The sequence below is a fragment of the Sinohyriopsis cumingii genome, chromosome 8, assembly GCF_028554795.1.
Source record: "Sinohyriopsis cumingii isolate HCF-2022 chromosome 8, ASM2855479v2, whole genome shotgun sequence".
Lineage (NCBI taxonomy): Eukaryota > Metazoa > Mollusca > Bivalvia > Unionida > Unionidae > Sinohyriopsis > Sinohyriopsis cumingii.
In genome coordinates, this window is record NC_142968.1 from 39,957,594 (window position 1) to 39,970,748 (window position 13,155).

The 13,155-nt window shown below is 36.2% G+C and overlaps 1 protein-coding gene across 1 annotated transcript; it reads right to left on the minus strand.

Moving 5' to 3' along the window:
* Positions 1-1,062: 1,062 nt before the first annotated feature.
* Positions 1,063-12,697, minus strand: LOC149793328 (uncharacterized). The gene is made up of 2 exons (XM_089968983.1): positions 12,547-12,697; positions 1,063-1,370 (listed from the first exon to the last, which is right to left on the minus strand). The coding sequence occupies exons 1-2, from the start codon at positions 12,605-12,607 to the stop codon at positions 1,063-1,065; spliced, it is 369 nt and encodes a 122-aa protein (XP_089825109.1). The 5' UTR covers positions 12,608-12,697.
* Positions 12,698-13,155: the final 458 nt, after the last annotated feature.

The following is a 13,155-nucleotide window of genomic DNA, read 5'->3' on the forward strand; positions in this document are numbered from 1 at the left end:
TCTGATATGTATGCTGAAAATAATTATAATTTACTACTTGCTCAGAGAAAGCGTACACAAACAGAAAAAGTTAACACCAACCTTCTACATACAGAAAGAAGTAAACACCAAACTTCTACACACCAAAAAATTATGCATCAAACCTACACACATCAAACATTTACAAACAGAAAATACTTTAATGAGATGCGGATTGTCTGAAAGTGCTTTCCCTTGCTTCTAGTATTCACAGAGTGATATTCCTTGACCCGAACGTGTTCAAAATATTTGCAAAACATAATGAATAAAAAATGGTTATTGATGATAATTTGACAAAGCGAAATAATCAAGGTCATTGCTTTCAAAATTATACAAAACATGTATGCACAAAGAAACTTACGTAAAGTGGAATCAGAACTCCTAAATACGCTGGCACGTAAAGTGGTGACATTTATTTTATTCTAATGTTTTGTCTTCTGATAGCAATTTCTTGTTGAGAAATTTCATTTTATATTAGATGCAACAGAGAAATCGTTCGACACAAGAAGAAACATAACCCCGTTGTATGCTACCAATGTGCTGTGTTCTTTGGAGCTGCGCATGTCTAGAATGTTTGCTATATAATTTTTAAACCTCATAACATAAAAATATAAATTTAGAGTTCATTCACTTTCTTGTACATGATATATAACAACACGAACTAAAAGTCAAGCTGTACATTGACAGCTAACAAAACAATGATTTTCTAAATGATTAAGATTTAGAGATCAATGCAATGTGTGCAAGTCTTTGTCACAGCTTCCATTACAACAGTGCTGCCGAAGAAAGCTGCTAGTATGGCCTTCCAGCCGATACCGGCCATTGCCACAGATTGCAGAACAGATACTACACTCCCCGATGCCACAGTACCACCGTAAAGTGCCATAATCTTGGCTGCCAAAGATCCTGCTGCAATTCCAGCCGCTCCGAATCCAATTACTGGGAGTCCATATGTGACAAGTGCTATTAGGGCCAATATGCCACCTATACCAACTGCAGAGATGCCTCCAAGACATTTAAATATACACCAAAATTGCTTCTCGCTCATTTCTTTTTCAGCATTATGCTTTTTTCCCCCTTGGATTCATCATTTCTCTCATATTCTTGTTTTCTAACATGTTCTTCTTCCCAGCGTTGCTGCGGTATGTCACCAGATGATGCACGTAGTTTTATTACAAACTCTCTGAGTAATGCCCTCTGGCCTACGGTTAGGTCCAAATCCTTCATATCAGCTTCTGATAAACCTCGAACTGCTACAATACTTACTATTTTCTGCTTCTCCAGAAGTTGGATTGTCTCGTCGTCCAGATGATGCTTCCTTAGTATCTTCTCAAATGCAGGGTCGAGTGACGCTAAAATACAAATGGCAAGATCGTATTGAAATGTCACTTTCTGTTTATACACATTATGTTTCATTAATAAAGGTGAATCAAATTAGATTGTCAACTTTACAAGTTCATTCAGCGATATGATTTCAGTTGAAGACGAAATGGATATCAAACGCATTTTGACGTTACGAGCTGTGCATAAAGAAACTTCTGAAAGAAACCAACTTATATATGTAAATTAAATTTTAAGCCATATAGCTTTTTATGGCTTGCCAGATTGCTGAAAGAAATAATGGCGCCGCGAACAACTTATGGATAGGTTCTATTAGAACGCTGACTACAACAATTCTGCGACCAGTCTTATAAAACTGCTGATATTGAAGCAATTCTGTTTTAATATTCTGTAATAAAAATAATTTAATATAATATATAATTTTGATAGCTAAACATCACTCGAATGGTCGGCATTAGCTCAAATACTTTTTCAGTGTAAATCATTGTATTGTTTTCGATTCGCAAACCTCGAAATGTCAGACAACACTGAAAATTGTCATTGACGTAGAGCAGTATGTTTCAGTCGATCTGCGCCTACTCTGGCGATGATGGAGACGAAAAATATATTGCTTCTGCTAAAAATCGAAAATTTGAGCTTTTAAAATAGGAGCTGTTGATAAGGAACATTGAGAACAGAGTCAGTAAGTCGGAAGCGATGTCGAACAGACTCCGGTAGACCCACCTTGACCTCCACCTGCCACCATTGCAGAAACATATGAAACCTGTTAAGTTCTGAACTATCATGCATAGATAATCAAAGATACAAATCTATATGCCTAGCTGAAAATGAGGCTACCATCCAAGGCATAGACAGGTGTATTTCCCATGTGAAGTCATGTTTGACATTAACAAGCTGAAGGTTAATGATTATAAAACTGAAGCCATCCTGATCACCAAGCAAGACTTTCTCAATCACATATTTGACTACAAATAATAATCATCAGCGATGCCAATATTATATTCAAACAGTCGGTCACATTCGACAGTACGATCTCGTTACACCAATACCACAGTAACATATACAATGCTGCATATCTGGAGCTGAGACGCATCAGCTCTATTCGCAATTTTCTTTCGGTGTTTTCTTACTAAAATAATTTTGCGTTCCTTAGTACCTTCAAGACTGGACAATTACTATTCACCTCTATGTGGGTCGTCTCAGTATCTACTACAGAACTCCCTGATTTATTCCCAGCTTGTGCAGCTACTAGAGCTATGGCAAAAAGAGGTCTTGAAACTAATGTTGATCAGGTACTTATTCCTTTAGCTGACAGATTCATTGATCAGTCTTTGATGATGTCACTTTTAATCGAGGTATTGATCAATCAAAAGATATTTATCACAGTGATCCTCTTTTTACAACTCATTCTCGCACAATCCCACAATTCAGTTATATTTTTACACAGATGTATGCTAGGTATATGTGTAACCGTTTTCGTAATGCAAGTGTAGTTCTCGCATATTACTTGATTTTCATTTACCATAGCTTCAAATTTGTTGACTCTGAACAAGATTTCTCATGTTCTACAAAATTGGAAATCATCATGTAACTATTTATTACCAAAAAAAATAAAATTCTGGCCAATTATCAAGAAATCGGATTATTTATTTATTATTGAAAATGAGAGATCAAAATTAGGCTACAATTTAATTAAAAAGATCTGATTCATTAGTCATCGAGAAGGTTTTTTTTTTGTCTTCATAGCTTAAAATGGCAGCTGAGAGATTCTTATGGGTTACTCTTTCAAACATTATAAGGTAATAAATTCATTACGTGTTAGATTAACTGGGTGTATAGAATGTTAGAATCAGCTTGAACCCCATACACCCTTCCGCTCTGAATGTATGGGGTTTTAGACGGTGATAACCATTCCACGCAAACCGATCCACCAGCTATTATCTGTCAAATCAACTAATACTATCATGCAGCTCAAATAGCATAGATTACATTGTATTATAATCATTCACGTAAAAAGCCAATTGTTATGTATATAAGTGCCAAATTTATTCTTGTAATTTCGATGCACGCGTTATGGATGCATTCTGTGACAAATGGATACAGTTTGCATAAGGAATGAAGTAGTACTCGCTTCATTCTGATGTTTCTCCATTAAAGCGATTAGAGATGGGACTTTATAAACCCCAAATAGAAAACTTGCTTGTTAATATAGGGTGAGTTTGACGCGGGACAAAGACTCAATCTCACCAATAAGTCTATGGTAGCACTTTTAGGCATTTATCAAATCTTGAACAGTTATCTTTCCTTTCCTCTTAAAGGATTCATTAGTCTTTTAATAACGGAAATAAATTAAATCTACACGTAAAGTCAACTCAAGTATTATTTTCGTTTTAGAACAAAATGGGACAGAATTTTATTAATTTTTACGTATGCCCAAAAAAACATAAAAATAAATACAACACATAATTTATATGCAATATCATGTTGCATAAGTAACTGAACTGGTGATAAAAAAAACGTGTGCACACAAATCATGAGAGAGAGAGAGAGGGAGAGAGAGAGAGAGACGGGGGGGGGGGGAGGATAATCTTAGTTGGAATGCATTATACACATACTTTCCAAGGTATTTTATGGTTGTTAAATTTTCATTTTCGAGTAATTGTGGTTGTTTATTACATGCTTGGTTTAGTTTATGTAAATAACAAACATCAACATATGACATTCAAAGTGAGAGGTATAGACGACAGATTAAAATATTCTTTCAAAATGTTGGTTTTGTTGATGTTAAAATATTATTGAGATAAAATTCGCAGATATACCCTCAATTTTCAAAGTAATTCAGGAAAACGAACTTACTTATCTTTTGAACCCCATCCCACCCACCCCGCTCTCCCAAGAGATCAACAAGAAAAAAAACGCAGCTAGAGAAAAACAAAATACAATGCAAAAGGATTAGCTACTACGATGGTTTCTGTTGTTGTTATTATTTTGAGTTTTAGCGGGCTTATATTGAGAAATAAAAAGGTTCATAACTTTGTTTGCAAACAAGTTTTACTTTCAAGAAACCGGGAGTGTGCACATACTTGTGGTATTAGTGTGTATGTGTGTGTGTGTGTATGTGTGTATGTGTGATTTGTGTGTGATTTGGATTTTTAGCGTAGCTTGAACAATTTTTCATATCGCTACGATGTCTGCAGTGTGGCAGTTTATAGTGATGTCTAGCACTGGGGCATCATGCCACAGACATGTAACATGATGACCCACCCAGTCACATTGCCCTGACACCAGGCCGAGCAGTCCTAACACCATCCTCTTAATGCTGAAAGCCAAGAGAGACAGCTGTTATTACCATTTTTGTAAGTCATTGGTATGACTCGGCCGTGGATCGAACCCACGACCTTCCGCATCAGAGGTGGACACTCTAACCACTAGACCATTGGAGCGGTGTGGTATTAGTAATGTCAGGGGTATATTTGCTACTCAAGGGTTTAAGATCCACTTCGTGTCACACAACCTTTGTCATGTTTAGCTAGATGAAACGGAGTTTGGAACAAGTGTCATCTTGCGGATACCAAAATCCCTGTCCACAGGAAGCACAATCAATTAACCAATGAGAGACCTCGTTAAGTAATATCTTAATTATTCACTAATGAGATTTCCACGATGTCAGCATGAGTTGATTATGAATTAGATGTTGCTAAATGTTTAAATTGGAAAAACTTACGTATGTAGTTTTGAATTGTGTACGGAGGCCGCTACGATTATTATTAACAATCTTCCAGTATATATCACAAAGGATTTGATTGGACCATTTTTTCATCTGCATCCAATCATATAGCGGAACAGTAAATACAGTTTCAGCTAGCTAAATATACCAAGGTTTGAACGAATCGGATCGACGACTTGGCTAGCGAAGATACGTCCGGAGACGAAAGTACAGTTCCATCAATGCGTATCGTTCAAAATGAACCAGTTGGAAAGATCGTGGCGTGAGCTGGAGAAATCGAGCTGAGAGAGTGTAGGGTAAGCTGGATAGATTGTAGGAAGAGCCGTTCCGAAAATATAGGCGAAGTAGGCGGTCGCCTATGGGCCAGGTTTTAAGAGGCGCTAAATTAGACGGAAGTGATTTTTTCTTTTCTTTGGGCTTTCCCTTCTCTGATTTTAGGGCGAACTGGAGAGATCGTGGGGCCAGTTGGAGAGACTGCGGGTTGAGCTGGAGATCTCGTAGGGCGAGCTCGAGAGATTGTGGAATGAGTTAGATTTGTTGTTGTTGTTGTTGTAGGGTTTAACGCCATTTTTCAGCACAAGATAGGCTATACATGGCGGCCAGTATTAATGGTGGAGGAAGAGCCCGGGAAATCCCCGGAAAGAACCACCGACCCTCGAGAAGCTACTGGCAAGCTTTCTCACATACCCATATTGGCTGAATCCGAGACTCGAACCTACACAGACAGAGGTGAGATGGCAGTGATCCGTAACGGAGAGCGATTTAGACCACACGGCCACTCGGGGCCCCGGAATGAGTTAGATAGATTGTAGGATAAAGTGGAGTGATTGTAGGGTGAGCTTGGGTTATTGTAGTTCGACCTGGGAAGGTTGATCCGGAGAAGGCGCGCAGGAGAGATCGAACGGTGAACTGGAGAAAGCAAGCTGGAGAGATCGTATTGTAATTTGGAAAAGACAGGCTGGAGTAATCCATAATTAGTGGCATCGAGGAATGATGTATAATTTTATCAGGAAACTATAAATGAAGGCTTTAAAAAATAAACAAATTTGCCATCGCTGAACTGCTCGAAAACAATGTTCACTTACTATTTCATATATAGATGTATTCAGACATCAGATAGGCGCTAACCATGTTGGTGGCAAACAGGAGAATGAACGCGTATAATCACATACCACCATATTTATTTTATAGGTTATCTGCATATATTGTGTTTGGTATCTTTCATGTTTACTAGTCAAAATCGGTACAAAATCTAATGGCAGTCAGCCGATGTGAACAGGAGATGTAGATACCTTACAGAAACACTAAATTAATACATTTGAAAGCTGTATGAGACATTTCTAAATGTTAACATTTTAAATTGACGATACTTCATTGTACCAATGGGACATGCTTTTGTCAGGGAATTATTTTCGGTCGGTCAGTCATTGTCTTCAGCCAGTTCGATTTTAACATTGATTTCTATAATGGGGTAGAGGCATCTATCCGTGGACTCGAAAATGCTGCAAATAATATCCATTATACTCAGACAAGGTAAGACAAGTAAATTTAATTTTAGAAAAGACAGCCTCATGTTTTTTTCTCTCTCTCTCTTCCTTGATTTCTTAAAAATGGTCAGTTACCATTGGATTTTCTTCCTTTGACGAATCAAATGAGTTTATATACTACTGATTGCCACCAACAACTTAACCTGTTATCCGTATAATTACGCATTTACACACACACACACACACACACACACACCAGCTTTTGTCGCTAAGTTTCTATAAATCACAAATATCGTAGCGTTATTAAATTTTTAGTGAAACCTTCAGATTTAATACTAATGACAGAACTTTAGCTAATTAAAAATGAGGAAATAATTTTCGAAATAGCGGTAGTTTTACTCAGTCTAATCTGAAATGATATTTTAATATAAGTGATTCTCAATCTACGTGTATCATACATAACTGCTGTTTCAAGTAACGTTATTAACACACTCTGGTGAATCGTTTTTGGTTTCTGTTACTCAGATCTTATTCCCATAAAACGTTATCAAGTATGACAATTTGATTGGTTCTAAATTTAAAAGACAACATATTTTTTCTGTCTCCGTCTCACTTTAGACGCACAAATACGGTTATGTATGGGGGCCCCGAGTTGCCGAGTGGTCTAAAGCGCTCTCCGTTACGGATTACTGACATCTCACCTCTGTCTGTGTGGGTTCGAGTCTAGGTGTCGGCCAATGTGGGTATGTGAGAAAGCTTGCCAGTAGCTTCTCGTGGGTCGGTGGTTCTTCCCGGGTTTTCCCGGGTTCTTCCTCCACCATTAATACTGGCCGCCATGCATAGCCCTATCGTGTGCTGAAAAATGGCGTTAAACCCCACAACAACAACAAAAACGGTTACGTATTGCTCATTAATATGGAAGCCGGACGAAACCCTTAACAACAAAACTAAATTCGGTGCATGATTTCGTCAATTTTATCCTGCCTGTATATCTACCGTTTAAAATGAAACCATTTGCACCGTACTTATCTAAGCTTTTGTTTGCTCTGGTATACCTTTAACGAGTCACCTGGGCGTTACACCATACATTTATGATATACGTCCTGAACACGTTCTGATTATTGGCAGATACAATTATCTAAGGCTCGATATCATAACAACAAACAAATAGTAATTAGATGCACTTATCTCAGATTGATACCGTTAGGAAAACAATGCATTCTCTCCACCACCACAAAACCCCGTCCCTGCGTTTGCGCTGAAGTTAATCAAGGTAACATTAGATAACACAGTTCGACCCCCGACTCACACCCCGTGTTCATGGGTGCAATAAATAGCACAATAGAAGAATATGGATCTAAATATTGATAGAAAATTGCTTTGTAATAGCGACATCCTCCACAGAGTATTAATAAGGCCGCGTACTTCCCTGGAAAATAGGAAATAACTATTTCGGGTCTAAACGAATATAACGAGAGCCATTACTTGCGAACTTTCACAATTTTGATTGTCGATTTCGCGAACTGAAGTTAGTTCTTTAAAAATGTTCATATGTTATTACATCATCCATGTAACCCGTGCAATTGATTTCTGGATTTTACGGAATAGAGTTCTCCATTATGCTTTTACTGAATTTCATATAAAAGAAATGTGGAAATAGTCCTCAAGACAACTCTCATTTAGAGAAATAAACCGCTGTCTCATAAAATAGAGAAGATGAAGAAATGTAATTGTTTTTTTTTTATAATCACAGCTCGTATATACTTTAGCAAAATGTTTACTGGGGAAAGCCCAAAGAAAAAAAATTAATAACTTCCGTCTAATTTAGCGAATCTTTAAGTGAAATCAGGAGAGTGTTACGTTTAGGCGCAACAAGAAAAGTGAAGACAACAAGCTTTGTAAAATGTAACAATTTATTTCCCTAGAAAAACAAGGTAAGAATGAGGAAAAAGAACGTACGGTTTTACGAATCAAATCCAAAAATAATCCAAGAATAATCCAAGAATTAAAAAATATAAGTCCTAGTAATAAAACGTCTTAAAGAAACTGAGTTCGAATCCCGTTGAAATCCAAAATGGAAGGCAATGACGTATTCTGTGGTAAGCGTCGCTATGATTTGTCAACAGATCTTTGTTGAATCACAGAAAATAATATTCAAGTGTTTGAATTCTTTGTAAAATTCGATAACTGTCCTTTTCCAATAATTAATTTAGAGCACAAGTATTTCCAGGGAAAAATAATCTCTAGGAATCCAAATAATTTGAAGAAAAATTAAAAATTCAACTCAAACTGGTCACGGCATCAAACACTTTGACTTCTCAAGTGTTAAGGCAAGAATGACTATTCTTTCTCAAAACATCAATATTAAATCTGGCTACGGCGCAAAACAGATGTCTGGATGCGGGTCAATCTTCCGGAAAAATCTAATTGATACATGTCATTTGTCACGTGCTTCAAGTATGGCTTCGATTTCACTCAACGAATCTTAATGTGAGAAAGATTTTTAAAAAATAAAAACTGTACTTCAACTCACTCTGATGTCTGAATCAAGGCCAGGAACTATGGCACCTTTAGATACAAAGTTTCTGGTATTAGTATTTATGAGAAACAGTCAGGTCAAACTGAACCGAATTTCTGGAAAATGTTAAATCCAGTAAACAAAATTAAATTACAGCATGTAATGGAATAAAAAAAATTCAAACTAGCAAACAAACAATTAAATTAAATCAAATATAAATTAAATAAAATATACATAACAATAGTATTGATCACGGATCACTGCATAACTCTCGTAGGACTAGACTTCACAGTGCACATATAAAATAGACAGCAGTTTTAGCACACTGTTGAATCAGACTAACAATCGGCTTCAATATGCCCCCTCCCCACCTAAAAAAGATATAGTTAGGTGTATAAGTGCAATTCGAGCAATTTAACAAGGAATGAATCGTTGACAAAACTGTCAACGTTTTTGAAGTCCTACAACTTGGAGTTTAAGCTTTATCTCACTAGTATAAAACTCACAAATTATAATACTGGAAGATTTATTATGTTTGTTTTAGTTTTTTTTAAAACATAACATATTCTCATCTTCTGTATAGAAGATCGCATTTGAAAATCAAATTGGATTCTGAGAAACTAACCGACTTGATATCAACCGTAAACGGGTTGTCACAATAAATACAAATTTCATCTGTATTTAGTGTGAAGTCTTCCTTATATATTTAAATATTGTCTAAGCGTGTCAGACAAAATTTCATCCCAAGTAATACATCTATCGCTCACGAAGCAGTAGTACTAATGTAGTTAACTACTATTTTACTACGGCCAAAATATTTTTAGGGTAAGATTAACATTGGTACTCGATCGCATTAGTACACACCCATGGGTTTTTACGAGGAGAGAAGGCATCAGTGACACCTACTTAATTAGTATATCACATGTAAAACACCAAATACCATTATATACATTTTGAAATCGTTATTTAATTATTACTTTTTCTGACGGTATCCATGTAATGCAAATGTGTTTTGTTTAATTAAATATTATCAATACTTATACGTTACTGCATTTGTATGGGACAATACTAATGAGCTTTTCAGATGGAAATACTGTACGACCTTGGGAGTGCATTATATCCATCCGACAAAATGAGTTCATATTTTCCCAATGCAGTAATCTTTTTATTTTCTTGTTCTTCCTAAGGCTTAATTATATAGATAAAAATACACTAAAAGAAATATAGTAACTGAATATATGCCGTATTCCAAACTAAATAGACAACCGCAGATTTATCATTACACAACAACAACATTATTAATGCGCACACAACTCCGCCCAGATACATTCAAACTTAGTCGCGCTTGACATAAATTTCAAAGGAAAATGGCGTTTTGGTCTACTTAAATTTGAAATTTGGAGTCATATTGTGAATGAATGCACACTGTAGCAACTTTTCCATTTGATCTGGAATAAATAGCTTTTGGAATGTTTTTCGATTTTACGAAATTTCGTGATTATGGACTGGATTATCTGTGCCAATTCTACATGAAATATATCGGATTGAAGCAGCGTGAGAGAAGCACGTTGACAGCTGCAAGTTTGTTTCTGTTCTGTCATTGAATTTTTTAATTCATAATGTGGGGAAAATATGAAGTCTTTCAACTGCAATTATCAAAAAGACGCTATGGAATATAATGTTTATTTTATTTTCAGTTCAGTATGGATGATATAATTTCACTTGGAATATAGTCGAAATTACAGTACAATTTCGAAATGTGTTTTCAAGCATGAGAACCCATGACATGGCTCATGTAATTCGGATTTGCAGAACTAAGAAAGTATATTTTGAGGAAATTCATGATGTAAAACTGTAAGTATATGTTTTTCTATTCTTATTACCAGCTAAAGAAGACAGTTTACGCCTTGTCACTTGCATTTTTTTTTTTGTAAGGACCCTGCCTGGCGTCTATAGCTAGCCTGAATCCGAAACATTGTATCAAAAGGTTGGGATGTGACAGTCCACGAAATATGTGCTTAAGTTCATTCAGAAACAAATTTAATCAACCAGAACGTAAATCGTCTACTACGAGAGTGTACATGATTTGTTTACAAAGTAGTTCCTAATACACTATTGGGCACACTCGAGTTCAAAATGAAGTTGCACGTGAGTTATATATCGTAAAATATTGCACGATTCTGACAATGTAAAGTTAACGGAGAAAAAAAGGAGCTTACAATACATGTCAATATATTATTTCACCTAATCATATCGTCTGATTGTCTTAACATTTAATTTTATACAAACAAGATTATAAAACTTTGGATCGATACAGATACATGTGCACTAAAGTGCTGAAAACACGGTATGTATTTGATGACTTTCAGTAGTTTACATAAAATGCTTAATTTAAACTCTGGCTACAGTGGACTGTTAAAAGAGTCTCTATAAAACGCTGATGGAGACAAAAGTAAACTCTGCTTCATAGTTTGAAATTTCTATGCTGTACACAGACAGAGTAAACTCTGCTTCGTAGTTTGAAATGTTTATGCTGTATACCATTGTGCAAGCTTGGAAGTCTCGCAAGTAACAAGATTCTCTTTTCTACACCTTAAGTATATATTTTCTCTTGGCTTTGTATTAAGTGGTTGACTTGTTATGTTTCTAATTTATTTCTTCACGTGATGAAGAACTTCATAGGCTTCAGATGTTGGGAAACCGTATAGTAATTGCGCTTTTAACAATGTATATCCAGTAAATAACATTTCGAACTTGTATATTACAATTCTTTCTCATATTTAAAATTCACTTCATGTTATTACACATACTCCCGTAGGATACAGGGTTATCACTTTCTGCTCTGAACTGGTGTATCTCTCTCTCTCTCTCTCTCTCTCTCTCTCTATCACTCCAGTCTGCCTTCTCCTGCTAGAAGAATCAAGGTGTGACTGTGCACTTTAATCGAGAATTAATTGCCGGTTCGCCAAGCGAATATCTCGGCTACTCACAAATGCCTGCATAGAAGACTATGTTCCACTCTTTTATGAAGTTGTTGTCTTAGTCGTGGTGGTATGAGAATTGCTACCTGCACGTAACAAGAATGGTGATGTCACTCGCATACCTTGGTTCTGTTCTCTAACCCGTATGATAACGTTTTTCAGCCTCACATATTCTCCCTACACAGGAAACCAAAGGAAAAACACTATCATTCTAGAGTCCTAAAGTATAATGTAAAATTATAATTAATGAATCACGTCCTTGAACCAGAGTTTTAAATATCAAACGTCTTGTGTCTGTACATTTTCTTTTGTTTGACTATATGTCCTTTATTATGTCATTGTAGATTTTCCCAGGACACTATGACCTGTTCGAATAACAGATCTAGTTGTCCTTTTAGGTATGATCTTTAAATTTTGTAGCGAAAGCGATGCTATTGTCTAATATTCTGGGTCTGTGATATGATGTTTACTTACCGCCACATAAAACGCCCATGAGAGTTAAGGATAAACAACAACATGCATATATCCTTCTCATTCTTCACTCGTTGATATAATTTTCTATTTCACAATCCTTGCTAACTGGAGCTGGGAGAATGGCAAAGTGCAACAACGTCTTGCACATTTGTTGAACTGAGTTGCCTAATACGCAAAGGAGGTCAGTGTAGTTGATAACAGAGATTATTTTGGATATCATATGCGCTACGATTCAAATATATTTAGACTGACGTTACTAGGTCAGTGTTAGTGGAAGCATATACAATTGTGATACCAACATCCTATCTGACACAAGGAAGGATTGAGATCATCTGAATGAGCAGCAGAGGGGGCGAACAGACCACTTGTCTGAAACCTAATTTGCTTAAAATATAAGCTTCTTCCAAAAAAAAAAAAAAAATAAGGTCACTACTAACCTGACCGAGAGTTGTGTTTACATACTAGAGGTCCCGCCCCCTCTGCTGCTATCAATTTATCCAAACATTTTATCAAGTCCGATACGATATCTTGTTCTAGGATCATGTAAATTTATTGTTATAAACCCGTGCTGGGTTGATTGTGCTTGTGAAAAGAAATTTCTGAATTTAA